The 23,857-nt window shown below is 33.4% G+C and overlaps 1 protein-coding gene and 2 pseudogenes across 1 annotated transcript; 2 read left to right on the top strand and 1 right to left on the bottom strand.

Annotated features, from left to right (window-relative positions):
• Positions 1–755: 755 nt before the first annotated feature.
• On the top strand, positions 756–20,826 carry LOC128170858 (plasminogen-like). The gene is made up of 4 exons (XM_052836611.1): positions 756–1,056; positions 10,507–10,743; positions 19,884–20,117; positions 20,423–20,826. The coding sequence occupies exons 1-4, from the start codon at positions 756–758 to the stop codon at positions 20,668–20,670; spliced, it is 1,020 nt and encodes a 339-aa protein (XP_052692571.1). The 3' UTR covers positions 20,671–20,826.
• Positions 12,460–17,854, top strand: LOC128170861 (uncharacterized; annotated as a pseudogene).
• LOC128170860 (putative nuclease HARBI1) lies at positions 17,805–18,786 on the bottom strand (annotated as a pseudogene).
• Positions 20,827–23,857: the final 3,031 nt, after the last annotated feature.

The following is a 23,857-nucleotide window of genomic DNA, read 5'->3' as shown; positions in this document are numbered from 1 at the left end:
ATATTGTAGTCAAAATTCAAAAAGAAAACTTTCAAACACTATCTCAAAGTGTTGAATTGTTTTGAAATTCGTTTTGTTTGATTGTTTGTTTGGTTTTTTTTTTTTTGTTTTTTTTTTTTTTTTTACTGATCCTTTTTTATCTATGCGTTATGTTTTATTTCAATACACAGAGGGGAAAAAAGAATATTAATCATCGTATGGATCTTCAAATAGAATGCACATTATTATGATAGCAATTAGAAATATCTTTCTTATATCTGGGAAAACTGTGTTTGTATAATAAATAATAACAATAACGTTGTCAAAATTAGCATTTTTTTAAATTTCAACTGACGGAAACACCACGATGTTAAAGTCAAAATGAAGTAAAATGTTAAATAATTAATGAATTATTTGAAAGTTAAAATAAGATAGCGATTAATGCTTTTCGTTGTCTTTTCAATACAAAAATCGACTTCGGTGCGAATAAACAATATCACTCAGTTATACTTTTCAATAGGTCTCAATGCTTTTGAAATATTTATGACCTTTCGAACGAGCAATACTCTAGTTACTTATGAATATTCATTTATCCGATACTATGACATTCTTTATTTTAGCATCAATTTACATTATCATTAAAAAGAAGAACGAAAAGTCTTTCAGTCACAAATTCAAATGCTAAAGCTGGTAGCAAAGTGAGTTCGAAACATTTAAAAATATATACATAAGTTAAGCCATTGTGACATACGGACTTATTCTATCAATTACGAAAAATGAAAATCCGAGCATTTGATATATTGAGATTGTTGTTGCATTTTACATTATCCTCAGCGAACTTAGTGCTGCAATATTATGAAGCCATACCAGTGTTTGAAAACAAAATGTCTATTTTGGATCCAATTGACACCGAGCCCGCGGACTCTCTTGTAAGATGTGCCATGTTCTGTGGTTTTGGATGCAAGACTTTTAGCTTTAACCATGATGCAGGATTGTGCCTCACATATAATACATGTCATATCTTAAATAAGACAGTAACTAAAATGGGATGGCAATTGTACAATAGCCTTTCGTATCGTAAGTACCTGTTTTGACTTTTATAGAGAGAGAGAGAGAGAGAGAGAGAGAGAGAGAGAGAGAGAGAGAGAGAGAGAGAGACGAGTTTGTAAAAAAAAAAATATGTATAATTGTGTCAGTAAGATGATATCCAACAATTGAGTTCAAGTATAAGATATCAATATTTAGCGAGAACAAGATTCAAATATGATTTGTAGATGGTTTGTATTATTTATTTTAATGGCCATTACTTTTTTGCTTAAATATCAGAGAAAGTAATGAAACACTCAAGACCATTCTGAGTACCACAACTTAAGGGTCAATCGGCCATTAATTGAAGAACAAGTTTATTTCAATATTCAAGATTTTTTCTCTACTTTGACATATCAAAGATCAAAACTTTGGACTCCTACATGATCTCTGAAAATCTACGTGACCTCTAAAAATCTCTAAATACTCAGCATATGATTAAACAATTGTATTGCTCAAATAAAAATTGTTACTGTGAACAATGAAGCAAGTGTTGCTTATACGACGTATAAGAATATATTCCACAGTTAAAAGCTACAATTTTTAAACCTTAGAGTCTTTTCGGTCCCTAATTGGATAGACAAACTCCTTTACTATTGCATCAAATACAACACATTTTGTATAATAAGTGTACGAAAATATGTAGCGTTTTCGAGATATCTGGAAAAGAACGTTAGAGGGGCCATTCTTGCAATTCCTTTTAGGGACAATGCACAAAAAAAGTTCTGTATGTATATTGTTACATGTAGGCACATCAATTTGAATTTTTACTCTTCAATATTGGTTTTCAAAACATTTCTCCAATTTGAGATATTGAATACATGTATCAAATGTTCAGACCTTTGGCTTCTTTACCCCATACATGTTTCTCGTAAAAAAAGAGTAAATTATTGTTTCTGATAGGTAATAAAACATTAGGATGAGTATGACGTATTATAAAATAATCAACAGTAAAAGGCATTGTTTATTAGATTATAGCGTACTCTAGGTCACTAATTTGAAGGACAAGCCCCCTTTTAATGTTGTTTAATTAGAGATTTTGTCCAACAAGAATTCCTAAACTGTATGTCGCTCTCGAGATATCTGGAAAAAGAATGTTTTAGGGACAGTTCCTAGAACTCCTTTAGTGACCATGTAACAAAAAATTATGACTTCGTACTGTTTCTAGCTCTTTATTCAACTTTTTTCAACGGAAGACCTTGTACTGATTCTGTTGGTAATTCTTTTTATTCTTTTTTTTGTTCTAGACGTTTTTTAAAACTCAAATATCTTGCTTGTTTGTTGTCCTATAAAGTTCAAATTTTCAGAGCTAATTGGTAGTTACAATTGAGTAATTCCCCTTTTCCCCAACAATATAGGCGTTCGTGTGCACGCAAAGGCTCTGAAACCGCCAACAGCATGTGTTACAAAGTCACAAATCTTAAAAATAGAGAGTTTGAACGTTGTCATTTGTGTTTCAAAAAATGCTGATTTTTGGTTGTGTTTTTGTTATGTAGCTCTTTAGTTTAAAAACAGCTGAAAGTGTACCAGCATATACGGGATGCTTTGATTTATTTGAAAAAGTGTCTAAAAAGTATACGTGTACATGTTTTTCTTACAGCCTTTTTTTTGGAGTCACCTCTGTTTAGGTCCTATAGTGGACAACCGTTAAGAAAAACAAAAACGAGAAAATATAAAAGTTCTTTTTCTTATCTAGTAAGATACATAAACTAGATTTAAAAAAAATAACTTCCATGAAATAGATTTCAGTCATTTTACTGCAAGCATTTCAAATCAACCTAAATTCTTAGTTGTGTGCGTCATTACATATCCCATCTCGCCCGCGGCCGAGAAAATCGATCGCCAAGGTCGCGGCTGGACTACCTAGGGCTCAGCGGTTATCTAATACACAAGAATCGCGTCTGTCATATGTGATTTTATTTAGCCGCAAACACAAGAATCATACACAATGACATTAAAGCTTACTCTTCTTAATTTGAATTGAACGATAGAGTGTCAATAAGAAATCGTTCTGTTTAATCATAAAAGCAATGCCATTCTCGAACTGAAGCAGTATCAGACAGATAGATCAACTGTGGGATTAAAGGGGGAAAACACTTATATTGATTAGAGTTTAGTCATCATACTGCAAACATTGTAAATCTTCCTGGGTTCTGAGCTCTCTATGTGTGTTTTACCTTTATGTAAGTTATCCGATCCCTCATCCGCGGCCGAGGAAATCGGTCGCATCTGCACTACCTAGAGGTCAGCGGTTATCTAATAACAAGATATATATACGAGAACTGTTTCAATTTTATGTTCTTAAAGTTTGTTCACCTTCAATTTATTTAATGAAACATTATGAATGTGAATTGAGAAGCCCCTCTAAAAATTGATAAAAGCGATATAATTCCAAATCAAAAACATCATCAGACATAAATCAATAGTGAATTTGTAATTCTAAAATGTTCTAAAAACTATACATGTTCTAATAATGTTATAGATAAACAAGGAAAAACCACAAAGATTAAACCTTAAAATGATGATCACCCCTACAACATAGCCAAGGGGATCCCGCGCGAGTGGACAAGTGATCCGCGGTAGCTTCGTGTTCTTCTACATGTACTTTATCACACGTGCATGTTTATTGATATTTTGTACGATTCCAACTATTTGTTTATTCGAGATTATGACCGGTGCATGTAAGATTGACTTGTGTTTCAATTTAAGATTTTTTTATTTACCCACAATATTTCTGCTAAATACTGCTGAGAGGTTTTATAGATATCGTAGAAAGTAGTTGACGTCTTCATAAGGTTGCACATAAAAGTTTGGAAAAACACCTCGAATGTATTAACATCACCGGATGTTAGAATTTTATACAAAATGGAGTCGCTTCCAATTAAAATAAGTATCGGCAAGAAGTCTTGGATGTCGTTTCTGTGTTATATTTTAGTGTATATTGATACCTTTAATGAAGTATAGCTCACATCTCAACAGATCATAAAATGTGTTGAAATTATATCAAGTTTTATAAAAATGGGGTTTGTCATGGACGCCAAGGTAATACATTCGAAGTGTTTTTCCGAGCTTGCCGGAAAGGCCCGAGAAGTTGCGATTGGCGGTAGAGGCTGCCACGATAAACTAATTGTCCAGAATTGAGGGATTTAGTGATTATTTTTAGAATGTTCACATGAGTTTTTAAACAAGATTTGTTTAGATTTTATCGGTTTCATGATCACAGTGCAAGGGCTTTATTTTTTGTTCAAAATGTGGCGAAGACCTATTTTTGGCGACTACTTAACATGTGTACATTTTTCTCCTCAATGTATGTCACTTTCCCACCCGTGTGTTTATTCGGTCAGTCTATGCTAAGTCAATCCGCTCCACGTGCGACCGGAAATCTCGTGTCGCGTCAGCGCACATAGCTCAGAATATTGCCCCCGGGCTGCAGATCAGCAATTGATAAATAATTAAGTAACATTTGGTTTCCCTGCAGCGGTTAGTTGTTAAACAATAAGTGTCTAAATATTCGATGTCAATCAACCTCTATCGTGGCATATCTCTGCCCCTTGTGTGCAAGTAATTTTTCTATTAATTATGTCGACATGCAAGATAAAGATGTTGACATGCAAGATAGTTATGTCAACATGCAACATAACTATGTTGACATGCAAGAAAACTGCAATAGAATAAGAGTTTAAAAATCTCAAATATCGTCAACATGTGACATCCAAGATGCTAGATACGCTACCTCTTGATGTCAACATGCAACTTATTTATGTTAATTAACATTCAACTTCTTTATGTCGACATGCAACTTCTTTATGTCGACATGCAACTTAGTAATGTTAACATGCATGATAAATATGTTGACATGCAACATATTTATGTCGACATGCAACTTAGTTATGTTGACATACAACTTATAAGTTGCATGTCAACATATTTATCTCGCATGTAAACATAACTAAGTTGCATGTCAACTCATTTATCTCGCATGTCAACATAACTAAGTTGCATGTTGACATAACTAAGTTGCATGTCGACATAAATAAGTTGCATGTCGACATAAATAAGTTGCATTTTGACATTTATATAAGTTGCATGTCAGCATATTTATCTTGCATGTTAACATAAATAAGTTGCATGTCGACAAAAAAAGGTAGCATCTAGCATCCCTGGATGTCACAGGTGGGCGATATTTAAGATTTTTTAAGATTTTGTATAATTCTTATCTGATTGTAATTTTCTTGCATGTCAACATAGTTATGTTGCATGTTAACATATTTATCTTGCATGTCAACATATTTATCTTGCATGTCGACATATTTGATAGAAAAATAACTTGCACACAAGGGGCAGAGATATGCCACCATAAACCTCACATTAAAGGTGCGATATCGTAATCTGAGAATGTGGCTAAAAAACTAACCTGTTGAACACGCTAAAGTTCTATAGTTAAGAACAGAATAAAATATATATTATCAGAGACATAAATAACTTAATAAGTTATTTATGTCTCTGGTTTTATAAGTTAACAGTTTTAAGTCAAAGATTAAATAAAATTTGTTCTCAGGATTAGAAGTAATGATATACGACTACATTAAGCAATAAAGTCGATCGATCGTCATTAAATCATCAGAGTACTGCAAGTGTCGACAGTTTCTTATTTCTTTTAAATAATTGTAGTAGTTCAATTGACTTGCAGACTATAATATAGCGACTTTTCTGCCTCCCAAAAATGTCTGCATTTAATTGCCAAAGATATTTGTTCTTGGGGATTTTACTTATTGTAATATGCACATTGATAAAAAAAAATCATTGAAGTTGTGTAGTATGAGGTTGTAATGCAGATTAAGTGACCTAAAATTCAGCTGAATATTTTATTGTTAATCTAGCTTGTCAAAATGGGAGATTGTTAACTTGTAGCTTGTTAACTCTGAAAAAGTCTAGAACAGAAGAAAAAAGTCTTTATAGCTTTTGCTACATCTTCTTATTCATGTTTACGCGTATATAAAGCTATTTTAGATTTTTTTTTTTACTGTATAAAAAAGGTGTTGTTTTTCCTAACCTTAAATTTAAATCTATAGAAATTCAATATCTACATGTAACATCTCAAAAGCTTTGATAGCTTACCGCTTGGATATCATTTAGTGATGCAAATTGACAAATGCCCATGAAAAGACATTATTGGACCCCAAGGGTTTCTTATCCTTTCCGACGATGATGAGAAGAACTCAAATGTGCATACAAATCATACATTTGCATGTATATTTATATGTGATATGATAGAAATAATTGAAAAAATAAAGGTCTTTTTTTGTGCCGCACAAAAAGGGCGAAAATGATTTTTATACCCCACGAAAAAAAATTGAGGGGGGGGGGGGGGGTAAGTAAAAATCACCTTGTCCGTCCGTACGTCGTGTCCGGTCTATATCTTTCTGATGGAGAAACATTGGAAGTGTTCTTACTTCATACAAATATTACTCATTACCTGACGAAGCGTCATGACCTAAACCCAAGGTCATTTGGACAAAGTAAAGGTCACTGGCAGGAAAAGTGCAAAATTTGTTTCCGGTCCACTTTGGAATTTCTTACTTCACACAAAGATTGCTTATGACCTGAGGGTGTGTAATGATTTGTTCCTAAGTCATTTACGGAGAAACATTGGGAGTTTCTATTTCATGTAAAGATTCCTGATGACCGGTAATGTGTCATGAACTTACCCCAGGGTCAGTTGCGCAAGTTCAAGGTCATATTAAACATGTGTCATAGCTTGTATTAATGGAAATGAGTAAAAGCTAGAGTTTGACATAAAGATTACTTGTGACCTGTAAATATACCCTGCCTTGTCTGACTCACTAAAGAAAAATAACCATTTATTATTCTCTAATAGTGAAATACGTGAGTAATGACTTCTTTCTTAGCGGGATATCATTTGTGAGCTTGCTAACAGTACCTTTTAGATGGTCCAGTGGGAGCAATGCCCCCCTTTCTCTCAGCCAAAATTTCCCTTAAGTTAACGCTTAGAAAATTGATTTTTGGGTCATTTCCCCACCACCATATCCACACTTTTATTACAATTAAATTAATTATATACATGTACATAAATGATGTACTTTTTAGCTCACCTATTCATATATATGTGTATTTTTTGCTTGTAAAGATTTTGACTTCCATTCAAATTGTAACAATCAATCATATCTAATTTATAAATTACATGCATGCATATATTTAGAATGAAATACGGAACTTGGTTTTCAATGAAAAAAATACATTATACCATTATGAAAACCGTTAGGCTTATTTAGGAAATAAATTTAAACCGAGTAGATAAACGTTCATCTAATTCACAGCTAAATGAAATTTCTTTTATTAAATGCATTGAAACTATTAGGGTATTAGTTCTACGCAATTTTCCCTGTTTTCATGATCACGGCGCCGTTCCAGTATGTTTAAACATTTACTTGTATACATGATTTTTAGACTATCAATTCTATAACAAACAATATTACCAATAACGGGTGACGTATTTACTGCATGTGGCAATTGCAAATGATGTATACATATACTTGTACATACAATTGTATGATGTACCAGGCCGGGTATGTGGCATATTTACTCTTTTACATATATTTAAACAATTAACCCCTATTTATGATCACCGGTACAGAAATTAATTAGCCTCTAGATTTTACTCTTACATACATGTATCTTTAATTTGTAGACGTAACATTTTAAAACACAGAGTTGGGAAATAATTCTAACACTGACTTGCACCTGGGCACACGACACATCTGTTGTGTATATCTTGTATATTTTGTGTTAGTTCTAGGGGTTTTCGTACGTTGGACAAACAATAGACTCTAATTAGATATACACAAACATGCACCTGGGTAAAGACACAACTGTTGTGTATATCTTGTGTATTATGTGTTAGTTCCGGGGTTTTTCTTAAGTTGGACAAACAATAGACTCTAATTAGATATACACAAACGAACAAAACTATGTCTAGACAAACAAAGCAGTAATATCCTGCCCGATATAACAAAGGCAGTTGAGAGTATTTTCATCTTTAATATGTATCTAGCAGATCTAGAATTAGACCTAGAAATAATTAAAATTGAAAAAAATGCATACCTTCAACTGATTATTAAATTAAATAATGCAGTTTTGGTTCATTATCTTTATTTTGTTTAAGATGGATGAACTAAGAGAGAGAGAGAGAGAGAGAGAGAGAGAGAGAGAGAGAGAGAGAGAGAGAGAGAGAGAGAGAGTTTCACCGATTAATTCATAATAGGAAACTAACATAATTAAATATAATTTCATACACAAATTTAGATACAGAGACTGCGCTCACCCCTACAATAATGTTGAATAATTTTGAAAAAAAAAAATTATAAAGAATTTTATAACGGCAATCTGTGTCCATCGGAGCGGTGTTGATGATAGCGATATGTGTTTAATGGCACGAAAAATAAAACCGCCTGGAACATCCCCTCCCCTTCCTTGGAAATTATATCATCACGCGGATCACCCCCTCCCCTCCCTATAAAAGAGCTTTTGCATTTAATATATGTTTTTATTGTTCAGTTTGATCAAACCTGACTTAAAGGGAACTTAAAGATGGTTTAAAGACAACTTAAAGGGAGCGTAAATGCCACTTAAAGATGCTTAAAGGTAGCTTAAAGATGGCTTAAATGTGACTTAAAGAAGTTTGGACATTAAGGACCTATAAGCTCAGCTTAAAGGTGACTTAAAGGTGGCTTAAAGATTGTATCTCATTTAAGCCACCGTTACGCCACCTTTAAGCCACCTTTAAGGACTTGCTTAAAGATTGTTTTTCGCCCTTTGTGACCCTTTATGACAAAACAAGGGAGTAAACAATTGAACTGTGTAAGTTAATATCATCATGGTAAAAATACTTGCTTCAGTAACGTATTACAAAATATTTTATGATTAAAAGTTATTATTTGAAAACTTTAGAGCCCCCTTGGTCCTTATCATGAAGGGCGGGAGTGTTTTTACGTATGCAAAATGAAAACCTGTGATTTAATTTTTTTTCTTTGGTTTTACTTGTGTTATTGAAATAACTGAGAGAGAGAGATAAACAAAAAAACCACGGAGGATTTTATTTCTAATATCAGTTTCGGGACCAGGCTTTGGTACAGGTTTCCGATGGAAACAAATGACTTTGATAAAACAGATAAGCCCCAACGAAACATTAATCTTTTTTTTAGCTCACCTGAGCTGAAAGCTCAATTTAGCTTGTCTGATCACTTTTCCACCGGGTTCTGTCCGTCCGTCTGTCTGTCTGTAAACTTTTTTTTTTTACATTTTCCACTATTTCTCCAGAACCACTGCGCAGAACTCAACAATACTTGACACAAAGCATCCTTAAGTAAAAGGAAATTGAATTTGTTCAAATGATGGGTCATTCCCTCTTTCGATGGGAAAAATTTTAAAATCATCGAACATTTCTCGGTATATTTCAAAAATCTTCTTTTTAAGAACCATGTGGTCAAAAAAATTAAAACCCGTGTGATAGCATCCTCAGGTAGTGTAAATTCAGATTTGGCAAATCATGATCCGTAGGGGTAGAGTGAAGGAGGAGGTCTAATTTTTACATCTTAAAAATCTTTAAAAATCATCCTCTTAGACACAATTTGCTTAGAAAAACTGTAAGTTTAGTCAGTACAGATAGTGTAGATCAAAATTTGTCAAACTCATAATCTATAGGAGTAGGGTTAGGCAACAAAGGAAGAAATTAAATCACAAAAACTCAGGTGTTGTTAAGTATGGTTTAACTTATATGCAAGCATTTTGACATACTGTTAATTCTTAAAAATTGTTTAGACTCTGGGCCCGCAATATTCTTGGGCCTTACAACTTACAAGCGATTCAAATTCTGTTGAAGGATTAATATCCATGTATGAACAATGGCTCGAGAACCGCAAATCTCAATATGTGGTTAAACTGTAAAATCATCCTGTTTAAATGGGGCTCAGTGATAAATTTTAAGAATATGGAGGGGATATCTTTTTATACAGGATCAATGACATGTATATGACAAAATTTAGGGTTTTTTTGGTCTATGACTCTATAGAGCTGATTTTAGTATGTCTAGTATGGCGCAGGTGAGCGATTTGGCCCTTTAAAGATGAAGACAATGAATACAATAGGAAAACAGCTTTCAAAATAGGTCAGCATACTTATCAAAATGTGCAATACAAAGAAATGCAATAAATCCAGTAATGAATAATTAACGGTGCGACTGTTCCAGCGAGAGCAGCTCAGAAAAGAAGATAAAACACTAGATATACAGTGTTAAAATACAAGCCCTGAAAAGTGAACCAATTACAAAGCTCAAAAGTACAAAGGCATCCATTCGGGATTCGACATTCAAAATACGGGATTTCAAATTCGAGATTCAATACATATATGTATTTAACCTTTTAGGTCTTGGTGAAGAAGAATGTAAAAGATCTAGTTTAGGATACGAATATACAGGGAAGGTTAGCGTCACAGAATCTAACAGAACCTGCCAAGCATGGAATTCCCAAACTCCGCATGAACACAAAGACTTCACCAATCTCCCAGAAAACTATTGCAGGAACCCGGATGGTGAGCCCGCCCCTTGGTGCTACACTGAAGATCCGAAGAAGCGCTGGGAGATCTGCAACATTCCTTATTGTGGTAAACATCTTACTGTTTCCGTATCCTGCATTGATAATTGGTTTTCTGTGTCATCAATGCTAAAATCAATATAGAGTGGATATCATATATACGAGGGTTGTCCAAAAAGTTTGTAGACATATGTAATTTTATTCAGAACAGCGACGGAATAATCAGTAAAGTATCATCATATTTTAATATAGAGCATAATATTGTATGTTTATAAGAATCAAAGCAATGTACTTTTTGTTCTGGAGTTATCATTATATATATATTGCCTATTTAGGCTGCATGGCGCAGTCTGACCTTGTGTTGTAACAACGTTCTAATTACGTCGTAGCCCTGGGTTTACTGTTGAGTGATTTGCCACATTCACAGTGCTAGTCTGACCAGAGAGTACAATCGCACGCTCCATTAAAAAAAGCTTGCATCACTAGTAGATAAGTAAATTTGAACTATTTCGATGTTTTCCTGTTTCCGCCATCATTTGTTTTGTTTCTACAGGTGTTTTACCTCAGTCGACAGAGAATATTATGATGGTATTTTGTTTCGTGCGGTCAGCTATATATATATTAATATATACATGTACCATTATATGTGATTGTTAAAACAGATTTTATATCGGCGAAACAGGGAATACATTAAGAACAAGAATCTGGGTGCACAAACAGCAGATAAATGACCCACAGTACTGGAAAATAAAATTCAGCGAGTACATTGATGTATGCGGACGCAGGGAATTTAAAGCGTTTCCTTTTTATAAAGTTTTTTTTTACAGATAGTGCAACAGAAAGAACAGAAAAAGAAAAACATTTTACACAAACTTTAAAACCTTTCCTCTACAGACTGCAATAATTAAACTTTATCTGTATTGTATATATATATATATATATATATATATATATATATATATATATATATATATATATATATATATATATATATATATATATATATATATTTACATTCTACTGTGTTTTTCCATTAAATTCTGTAATCTTCAAATGCCTCTAAATGCAACAAGTAGTCAAAGGTCAAATTGACGAGTTTTATTATGACGTCACAAGCGTTTAACGCTGTAAACTGCAACGTCACAAGCGAAAATCAAAGTTCACGCTTGTGGCTGTTACTGTGGCTCTTCCATTAATATTAACTTACCCTTAGGATAAGATAGGAATTTTAAGGTATGAACAACATTTGCAGACAAGGCAAGAAGTTAAAAAATGTAAATATAAGCATTAAATCATGATTTTTTGAAGTATACACTCTCATAACTGCAGCGGTGTGTGCATACAAATTTTCATAACGCGCTAACGCGCGTTACTCAATTTGTCTGCACACACCGCTGCACTTATGAGAGTGTATACTTCAAAAAATCATGATTCAATGCTATAATATATTTCATTAAATGACGATATAGATTACGCAGCAATATCCCTCTACAACTATAACTATAACATTGACGTCATTGTATTGTAGACGTCACCAAGTAACGTTATTGTTATTTTTAAAACGTCTGGATCCGGTTGCACGGACGTTAGTTAAATTAACGGCTAGTTAGTGCCGTAACTTGCCGTTAAATATTTAACGGCAAGTTAGCTAACTGTCAGTTAAATTTTTGTTGTTCGAAAATAAATTAAAAATAAATTAGCTAACTCAGATTTACTTGATGTTTATTAGCTAACTCTGTGTTAAAATCGTCTGCACGCGCGTGTTACCTTACCTACGGTAGTAAAAATGGCTGTCGCAGTCAAAAGAGAACGAAGTAGTAACTGGTCCTTGGCCGAAATCACAATTCTTACTGATTTCGTCGAAAAAAATGAGGAAATACTCAAGGCAAAGCAGAGTAATTTAATTACCAATGCCAAAAAGAATAGCAACGCAGCACAGTTAAGGCTGTCAATAAACTCCGTTCAGACAAAAAGTACGGGAAATGTGCATTATGACATCACAGTATATTACAAACCTCGAAAGTACTTATTAATCTATTTATTAGTAAAATTAACTTATACTAATCTTTTAATTAAAAACAACAAATGCTATTACTTACAATTGTGATGTCCGTTATATCGTACACACTGAAAAATAAGCGAGATGTCGTTCTCGCTGTACTGCAAAATATGACGTCATATGCTTCAAAATGACGCATTAAGTTAAATCATTGAAGGCTATCGTGCAGTTTTATAGCGAAGAAAAATAAATGTCATACATTAACGGAAAAGTATAAATGAATATTTTGTTTAAAATTATTAGTAGTAGAATGCTACCTATATAGTCTTATTTTCATTTTGTTAAAAGTATGCATCGTATAAAAAGCCACCTCGGTTTTGTATAAAATATCGTATATCTAAAATCTGAGTACCTAAATAAATCACTTAATTGCAAGGGCATACACTTACCTGATCCCGACAAACTTTTACATGTGAATTTGAAATATGCTATGTAACTTAAAAACTTCTACGATCCTTGTAAAATTTTACAAATTAATTGTTTCTTAATGAAATTAACCCTGTGACCTTCAAAATTATTCAACATATGCATTATAAATTACGGTTTCTACTAACAAATATTCTTATCTTAAAAAGTTCGCACCGTTTTTCAAAATCTACGATATAACATCAAGTTATTTCATAATTCAGTTGTGAATTTTGACATGATTATGCCCTTGCAATATTGAATTTTTTAAATGACCTCAAAACCACAAATACATCTGCTTGTACCATGCGACTGCCATATCACGTGACCACTATGAACATAAAATATTGTACTGTTATATATATATTTTAGAAATATATTGCATTTGAGTGACTGTTATTGATTTTAAAAAGGACATGCCAGTTTAACTAAAATATACGTGTTTTCATCACAAAAATTCGCCCATATTTTTATTGACCGCCTTAACTGTACTGCGAAATGGGCGGAGGTAACCGATTTAGTTAATGCAGTGGGCGTTCAACGCAGATCGGTAGAGCAGGTTAAGTTCAAGTGGGGTAACCTGCAGCAGGGGGCAAAAAAGACCTTCACTGAGTCCCGCAAACATGCGAGAAAAACGGGCGGAGGTCCTCCGCTAAAACCCCCAACTGCCGCTGAGGAGAAGATTATCGACCTTATGAAGGATAGACCTAATTTCTGCGGAATTGCTGGGGGGGGGGGGGGGGGGTCGAGTCATCAATGCCAACCACATCAGGTACAGTATATATTTATTTTAAAATTTTAGATGGACAGGAAACTTGTTCTTAGTTCAGAATCAACTAGAAATAATAAAATTCTATGTGTACTCAAATTCTTATAGTGTAGTAATTAAACATTTCCCAATTAATCAACGCTTGGTTGATTGTTTACATTGTCGGCTTGCAATGCGAACAGATTGATGACGTCATATTATAAACACTCTATAGAGATTCAGGCTGAATTGTTTCAGATATAATGATGTGATTTTCTCCGTCTTTATATACTGTTTTATCAATGCAATGATTCATTACTTACAAATCAAATCACATGTACACTATGAATTATAGGCTTATGTACAATATGTATAATAGACAAATAAAAATGAAAGTCTTACATTGTCGCTGCATACATGATCACAGGCTCCGAATGTGGTATACTACCGATTGAAATATTCAAATGTGTCTTAAATGTCACTGGATCCGCATTACGAATAAGTATCCTTATCCTTTCATATACCAACAGTTGATTTGGAACCATTTTGGATACCCATTCAAATTCCGGATTGCATAGCCTTGATACATCAAAATGCTTATTTAAATACAAATATGACGTCACAAGTGGGCATAAAAAAGGTGTTTCCCATGCAAAAGGCAATACATGTGTATAGGGTCTCTTGCTGTAAACTGTAAACCTGAACAAAATATTGATATTGAGATCAATAAAACAAAACATCTACTCTACTTTATCAAACAAACTATGACTAAAAATTCCTCTACTAATATTATACACTAAACAATTTAACTTGTATACATTTAATTAAACACATATACTGTTAATAAATATAGTTATCTGTCCTTTCCGATATATTTCATTTCATCAAATAAGATATACAACATGACAAAGTATTCATGTTGTATATTTTATTTGATAAAATGAAATATATCGGAAAGGACATAAGCGTAGTATTTCTGAAGTCAAATTCTTAATCAATCAGAGCTGGATTTCACAAAACTATCAAATTTATATAGAACAATGAAATTTATCGATTGTCATAAAATCTGACTATAATGACAATCAAAAGATATATCAAATTCCTTTCGCAAAATTAGCCTAAGTGTAAGAAATTTTGAGACATTTATTAAGACACGCTCCATTTGAATTTACCAATTTTCCTTATTTTTATCTATTTACATGCGTTCATATGTCAAGATTTTTTTCTATACTTGTGCGGATGCTAGCCATATTCATTTTGCGTATACCTAACCTTTTCGATAGTATAAAGAGTAAAAAGTGGGTGGGGGTATTGCTAAATTGAGCTGTCTAAACTATAATTATGATAAAATTGGGTGATTGAAACATTGATATTATTTAATACTATTTATTAATAAAATTATACACTCAACTCAAGGAATAAAAGGTATTTTATAATGTATATTGCACTCCTTGAACTCTTTATTTCATTTATCGCCTGTGCCTGTACAAACAATATATGTTGTTTGAATGCATTCATTTGTGACCAAAAATGGTTAAGAAATAAAGTCCGTGCGGTAATAGACATCCATGTGAAAGTGTTGACGATGACAGTCGATGAGCGGTGTCCAATTTAACAAACCAATTTAACAAACGCGGTTAAAAATCAGTTTCAATACAGAATGTCTGTTGGAAGTAGGAAATGCTCTGAGGAAGAAGACAGAAAATGTGAAGAAAGGAGTATCAGGAGTTTTCTTTTTTTTTGGGGGGGGGGGGGGTACACTAAAGTCTTCAATACAATTTCTCAACTCGAACTCAGTCGAATAAGCATTACTATCATCTCCAAATAAATGACTATTTTTTGCATTTCTGTCCAAAGGTTCTGTTTGTTCTTTAACATGCATGAAAACTACTGTAAAAAGTCACCAGATGGAATTTTAGAAAAAAAATGTTTAAAATTTTGTTCTAGAATTAACATTGCATATAAATGTAATTTTTCAGCGCCCCATCCCTCTTCATCTCTTATTTTTTATTAACTCCGGTTAAAAAAAAAATATATAAAGTGATTTCACCCGATTTATGATTTAGGTCTTTAAAAAAATATAAGGCATGTATGGTACCGATGATGTTTATTTTGATTAAAAACACAGTACTAATGAAATTTTACTTTGCACAAACGGCAGCATGGAAAGAAAAGGTCTGCAAAGTTGCACGCACTCCAATTATACTCGGCCTTCGGTAGTGGACCAAATTATAGACTCCCGCTTTTTGTTTTTGTTTTTGAGTAATGAGAACTACTCTCTCTCTCTCTCTCTCTCATGAAGTGAAATGAAGTCTACCTCCGATGGGTTTGATCGTCTCCCCTACCTATCCAAGTAATGTTTTAAACAATTTAAAATTGTACGTTTTATGCATAGATTTTCCCCCTTCTAATTGGACTGTATCGGTATAGATAGGCAAAGTGTATCATGAACAAAAAAAAAGTGAGGTAAACACACAATCGAATAAGATATAATTATATATGTGTTGATTTTAATCTAATGTGTTTGCTATAGCAGAGATGCCCTTCTCTCCCAAATCCCCTTCGCCCAGCAGTTCTACCTTCGAGTCCACTTGTTCTACCCTCGATTTCAGCCTAAAGGCAACGGCACCTAGCACGGAGGAAGTAGCGGAACAGGCAGCTGAGTCTGCATGCACGAGTGAACCAAACATTGCAAGGTATTGTGCAACTTGAATGCTGCGTATATAGTTCATTTACATGTGTATGTACATAATTTTATAAGACTACGTTAACTTCAGTCTAATTAAGATTAGACTTAGAAAACCGCTCGTACGCTAATATATAGTATATTGTATATATAGAGGAGCGGTTTTACAATTCCAACTTTAATTAGAATCTGTTGTCTTGTCATGTAAATTCCTAATAGGTTAACCAGTAAGTGAATTGAGTAACCATGCAATCGGTTGATGATACAGATTTTTATACATATATATGTATATATATTATTGTTATACTTTCATGTTAAATGCTGAAATCTGATTGGTTAAGACGCAGTTAATAATAGTTTCTATTACCCTCAGCGTTAGCAACGCACTTAGCAACGGGTAACATGAAAAAATGTTACATGCGCGAAAATTATGCGCGTACGGTTCGCTGTAGAATTCACGTTATTCCTATATAAAAGCTGTAAAATTTTCTTTAAAATTAAGACATTCAGTATAACAAAATAAATAGTGCCTGTTTGGGAGGATAACAGTTGAAATTGACACCCCTCGAAAACCATTGTCAACCTCCGCTTCGCGTCGGTTGACAATGGTTTTCTCGGGGTGTTCAATTTTCTCGGGGTGTCAATTTCAACTGTTACCCTCCCAAACAGGCACTAATTATATAATAGCTAATTCACTTACTTTTTTCTTTGCTTTTTAAAATTATAGCGAAGGAAATAAAACTACTTCTCATGTGCAGATAAAACGAAGAAAGATCTCATTTGAACAGCTTCAGAAGATGCAGTATGAGGTAAAAAAAATAAGCATTGTGCATTTATCCTGGTTTCATACTGTCGTTGGAAATTGTACTTCTCACATGTAGTTTACTGATTTTAATTTGCTGGATAAGAAATGATATATTTATTAACACTTAAAAGAGATCAGCAGTAAACGACACATACTTCATTGTCGTATGTTATATAGAAAATGATCATTCTCAAGGTTCTATGCTGTCAGAAAAAAAACATCGAACTGCAGAACATGAAGCTACAGAAGGACCTCGAACGGGCGGACCTCGAGAAGCAGAATATGGAATTACAGAATTCGAAGCTGGCGCTGCAGATCGAAAGCCTGAAGCAGACTGTAACTCAGAATGAAAATGCTTTGCTAGCACTACAAGCCATAACTGACGAATGAAAAAAAGCATGCATGTACTACTTATAAAACAATTGCAGTTTTAAATCATTACATAAATAATATGAACGGTTCTCAAAATTTATTTTTGTTATGCATTCATTTTAGAAGTAGGTCCTGGTTATAAAGTTCCTCATTGCTCTTCCGTCTTCTGGTCCCCGATAAGCCAAATGAACAGCGGCGTTCACGTCTTCTTCGTCCTCATCATCCATCTCTTCCTTAAGAGATATGGCGATGTTGTGCAGAATGGCACAGGTACCAATTATTTTACAGACTTTTGCAGGCTTCATCTTGATTTCGCTATGCAAGACGTAGAACCTTCTTTTCCACCAACCAAAGACTCTCTCTACAGCGTTGCGTGTACGGCAATGAGCCGTATTAAATGCTTCCTCTGACAGGTTTGCAGGATGTAGATAAGGCGTAATTAAAAACCTAGAACACGCATAGCCACTGTCACCAATGAGGTAGCCATCTTCGACACCACGGTGGTTTTCTTCCAAGAAGGTACACACCTCGGATGTCCGAAATACGTGACTATCGTGGGTACTGCCAGGCCACTGAGCATCAATGTTAATGAATTTCCCTGTTGAAGGTGTTATGAAAAATTATGATAGGTTTTCTATCTGGGTTTAATATACTCTCTATTTAACCAATTTGTAATGAGATAATATATGTAGACTATATTATAGTAAGTACCTTCATGGTCACAAATGGCCTGTACATTGATGGAATGAAACCCCTTCCTGTTCACATACACGGCCTCATCTTCCAAAGGTGCTTGTATTCGGACATGAGTTCCATCTATACAGCCAATTACTCCTGGAAATCCACCCCGTGAAAAGAAATTTTGCTTGGATTTCAAAATTTCCTCATGATTAGGCCATTTTATAAATCTATCTTTCTTTGCAATGAGTGCATTAGTAACATCGTCGATAGCCCTGCTGACTGTACTTTTATCAAACCCATGGTATCTCCGATAACTTCCAAAAAGCTACCAGAGGCATAAAAACGTAGAGCCAGCATAACCTGCAAGGTTTGATATAATTTTATGTTACATGTATTTTTTCACGTGTTTTTGAAAAGATTTAGAGGGGGCACATGGTACTCCGATCATCGATATTAGCATTCCTTGTATTTATAAAGTACTGACGTCATAATCAATGTATAAAAAATGACGTCATTTTACAGCGTTCATATTTGCTAACGTTTTCATCTTTTCTTTCTAGTAGTTTGCATTGATAATATGTATAATTTAAGATCTACAATTTTCATTTCATAACCAATTTAATAAACAGTTTACCAAGGGTAAAAAGAGATATGTATTTCTCGGCCCGATGCGTCAAATTTATAGGTATATAATATACAAAGCATAAAACCTCACTTTGCATGTAACTTAGCATTTTATATTTTTTATAGTAATTGATCCAGTATGTGTTTATATATATATGACAGTGTAATGATTATTTTGTGATAAATGTTGTTTTAATTTTATGAATGTGTATTCTGATAACAAGTACCTGCATTTCCACCGATATGGACTGGCTTCGTGTTGTTGCTCTTTGCAGATCATTACGCACTATGTCCGAAATAAACGTAATCGAATCTCGGCGAAATCGAAATCGGGATCGGATTTGCGTGTCGCTCAAGTCTGTCATTTCTATTCTCTCTCTGTAGTTTCTTTTTTTCTTCTCCACAAACACGTTCCCAAATAACAATAGATCCGCCATTTTGATTTTAATGTTCAATTAAATATTTAATGTACCTAGGTAACCTCAGTTAAATATGTAAGTTAAATTAGATAATAAACTAAGCTTTAACTATTAGTTAACGTACGTGCAACTCATTTAACTCGCCGTTAATTTTAACGTCACGTTAACGTCAAGTAAACGGCTAGTTAAATTTAACTAACGTTCGTGCAACCGGATCCAGAACATTTAATGAAAGCGCTAACGATTTATTCTGTGTTGTCTTTCATTTTTATAATTTTCTTAACATAAAACCGGACACTGCAATATTTTTTTGGATATATATATATATATATATATATATATATATATATATATATATATATATATATATATATATATATATATATATATATATATACTTTATCCTTATAGGTCTTGTTGAAGAAGAATGTAAAAGATCCAAATCAGGCTATGAATATACAGGAAAGGTCAGCGTCACGAAATCTGGGAAAATCTGTCAAGCATGGAATTCTCAGACTCCACATAATCACAGGTTCACCAGTCTTCAAGAAAACTATTGCAGGACAGTGGATAATGAGCCCGCTCCTTGGTGCTACACTATGGATCCGTCCAAGCGATGGGAGCTCTGCAATATCCCTTATTGTGGTAAACGTCTTGTTGTTATCGTATTATTCTGTAATATTTAGTTTTGTGTTTTTTACTTGTTAACGTCAAAACGGGAGCGATTACCATATGTACTTGTAATATCTTTTTATAAGTATACACCACTTCAACAATGGAGACCTACGCATTTCTTTTGATTTGACGTTAAAATACTTTGACTCTTAAAGCCGATCAAATTAGATCCAGCGATACAATAGAGGATAAATTATATCACATAGTTTCCGATGGTTTTTTTTTACTTACATTGATATTGCATTTTGAATGTGTTTTGTTTTTCCTCCCTACAGTGACATGTCCATTGGAATGCGTTCGAAAGAATGACCCTAAGGGCAAAAAATACTTCGGGACTATAAACGTGACAAAAACAGGAATCCCGTGTCAGCGCTGGGATTCCCAAACACCACACAAACACCAGTTTGATGAGCTGGCTGATCATGAAAACTATTGTCGAAACCCAGACGAGGACAACGGTCCTTGGTGTTATACGACAAATGACACCCAACGATATGACTTCTGCCCAGTTCCACATTGCTAGTTATACCAGACAAATAATATGATAGATATAGACTGGAACTTAAATGTAAATGTTTCTCCTCAATATGAAATAAGTGTTCTTAGTCAATGCAGAAATAAAAACGATGCATTTTTTCTTCTCTATGTTTTATTTTCTAACGTAATATATTCTATTCGGTTTATTAGTATTTGAGATCCCTTAATTCTGTTTAAAAAAAATGGCCTGTTTGGTGTCCCCCCCCCCCGCACCATTTTTGTGGGCATGGGAGTTTTTTCTTGCTCGTTTTTTTTATGTGCTTACAGGGGGGGGGGGGTGTCATGTGTTTGTGTATATCTGTTGCATAATCTTTTCAGTCTTTTCGCCCCTATCTTGTGTTTTGTGTATATGTTTTTTTTTTCATATCTGTGTGTATAATAGGGGTTCATGATTGCATTCAGCACTGCATGTATTATAACTATATTACATATTCATGAATGACCCCCTGTTTTGATTATATGTTTTAGTCATTTACTAAATAAATGGGAATATTCATTCTTGAACTTGTGTTATGTTTTATGACTGTTGGAGCAAAATACAAGATCGGTCACCTAGGCAAGGGTTTTGAAAAGCAAAGGAAAATTAATTTGAAGTTCATTTTAGTGACTTAACTAATTTATCTATATTTACGTCACATTTTATGCAATCAAGCTGATATAGATGTGAACAGTTATTGTGAAAAAGTATAAATATATAAAAATGTTCAATGAAAACGCCCAGCAGTAATAAAACCACAATATTTTTTTGAGAAGCTTGTAAGACTATTTTGTATCCGTCAAAAGTCGGATAAAAAGTTTCGTTTAACATGCTGAAGCCGAACAATTCAAAAAGTGGCATCACTGTTATGTGTGTGTCGATCTATGTCAATTTTAAAGTAGGATCTAACTAAAATGTTATTAAACCGTTACGTTATAAAACGTGTCGTTACCAGTAAATAGATAATTCTTCACCCATGTATTCAACTACATTATCAAATAAATTCAATTGCTAACATATATATTTTTTGAGGTATACGCCACTATGAATGACCTACAATTGTGAATGTATACATGCGGGTACCAGAAAGTATTGAAAATTATATATCTCAAGCTTAATCTAAACACACTGAGATGAAAAGTATCACTTTATAAATGGTTGTCGTACCTATTTAAATCATTCAATTAATAAAAAATGGACGTGGCCATTGGGAATGAATACGGTATTAAAATAATGTTTAAACTGTTTAAAATGTTTAAATGTTTAAAACTCATAAAATTTAACATAACAAAAAAAATGGAAAATGTTTTAACCCCTAAAATTTTATTAAACTGTGAAATTTTGTGAATATATAAATGTCAATACAATGTTTCATTTGTTATGAAACTACTGACATTGGGTAATATATGTACATTTACAACCTCTATCATGATATCAGAGTCGAAAAACTGCTGTAACTGATTTTTCTACAAATATGTATTTCTTATTCTTGAAGATGATATGATGTTATTAAGATTTACTTTATTTCCTGGATATAAAGATGATGCCTTAACAGTGGTTTTATTCAATCATTTAATGCAAAAATTATCTTAGCAGAAGGTTTTAATACAAAATGATAGTCTCAGTATCATATGTAGCCAAAATCAGGAAACCCAAATTGTTACAATGTTTTGGTGTTTTACACATAGTAACCACTGCCCCCCCCCCCCCCCCAAAAAAAAAACCCCGTTAAAATGCCTTAAAAATGTCTCAAAGGGACTACTTTTAGTTAAGATTTACATTTTGTATGTATATGAAACAGACGTACCGTAAAAATTTGCCATACGTCGGATTTTGGGGGGTAGATAAATAAGTAAAACAACAGAGGCCAATTCCAAAAAAGACCCATGAAAGTATTTACGGTATTACATGTAAGATATTGAGGTAAGTAAGGATTTCCATATTTAAAAAAAAGATTATTGAATTTTAATGATATGTGGATGTGAAAACTTTGGAGTGTTAAGAAGATTTAGGTCATAGCAACACTATAAAGTAGCTGTGGAAGTTGACAACTACAAAACACACAACAAAGTTAATTTGGATTTTTTTTTTAATTTAAAGTTATGAATTTTGTAATATTTTAACAGCCATATTTAAAAGTATATATAACGAAGGGTCTTGACATAAAGATTTCCCATGCTTGTCCCTTAATAAATAAAATTACCGGTTTTATTTGATTTTTTTTTTTTTTTTTTTGGGGGGGGGAGGGGTGTTGTTTAGATCAAACGACATGTTCCTCGATTAGATAACTTTTTCCAGGAATTTGGCAATGGTTTAGTACTACTTTGACAAGCTTTCTTGCAAAAAACTACAGTATGCAATTTCCTATATAATCTTCTTGAAAATACACTTGAATTGCTGATATAAAAATAATAGTGAATTTCGCTGTGCTGTAGATGTATTATCTACAGCACAGCGAAATTCACTATTATTAGAACAATATATCCGCCGGGGTGGGGCTTTGAACTCACGACCTCTAGAACCTATACGCTTCTGGCAGTGAGCCACTCGACCATCTAGACATATAACCATATCCATGTAAATTTTGATAATTTTCAAGGTAATTATAAAATTAATATTTTCTATTGGAACTCTTTATGTGTCACTGACCTTAAAGCCATCAATATGATATTTGTCAGCAATTGACATCCCAGACATACACATAATTCAATAAAAAAAAAAACCAACCAAACATACAAACAAACAAGCAAACAAATAATCAAAAAAACTCCCAAAAAACAACAACAACAGCAACAAAAGAAAAAAAAGAAAGAAAAAAAACAACAACACAAGATAGCAACAAAAATAAAACAAAACAAACAAACAAAAAACTGCATGTACCTTTCTATTCTTTGATGCGCCAACGAGTTGAGATTGTTGTAAAAAAGGACAAAGGAGTAATAAAATATATAAGAATTATAGACAAGGTGGGCAAATTCACTTCGAATGAAAATGTTTTGGGTCAGAATACATACAGGATAAGAAAATTTAATTAGGTTAGCTAAGTGCACGGTGTTATCTCATTTAATTTCTTGTGTTTATCAAATGTGTGGGATAATTCATTAAACTCTGTCCCGAGCTTCTTCTTCCACCACTTTTCGCTTGATATTTCGATAACAATAAATACCTTTGTGCTCAAACTACGCCAATCGTTACA

Source organism: Crassostrea angulata, chromosome 2, assembly GCF_025612915.1.
Source record: "Crassostrea angulata isolate pt1a10 chromosome 2, ASM2561291v2, whole genome shotgun sequence".
Classification (NCBI taxonomy): domain Eukaryota; kingdom Metazoa; phylum Mollusca; class Bivalvia; order Ostreida; family Ostreidae; genus Magallana; species Magallana angulata.
Note: the sequence above shows the minus strand (reverse complement) of the source record. Positions and strands in the feature narration are given on the sequence as shown.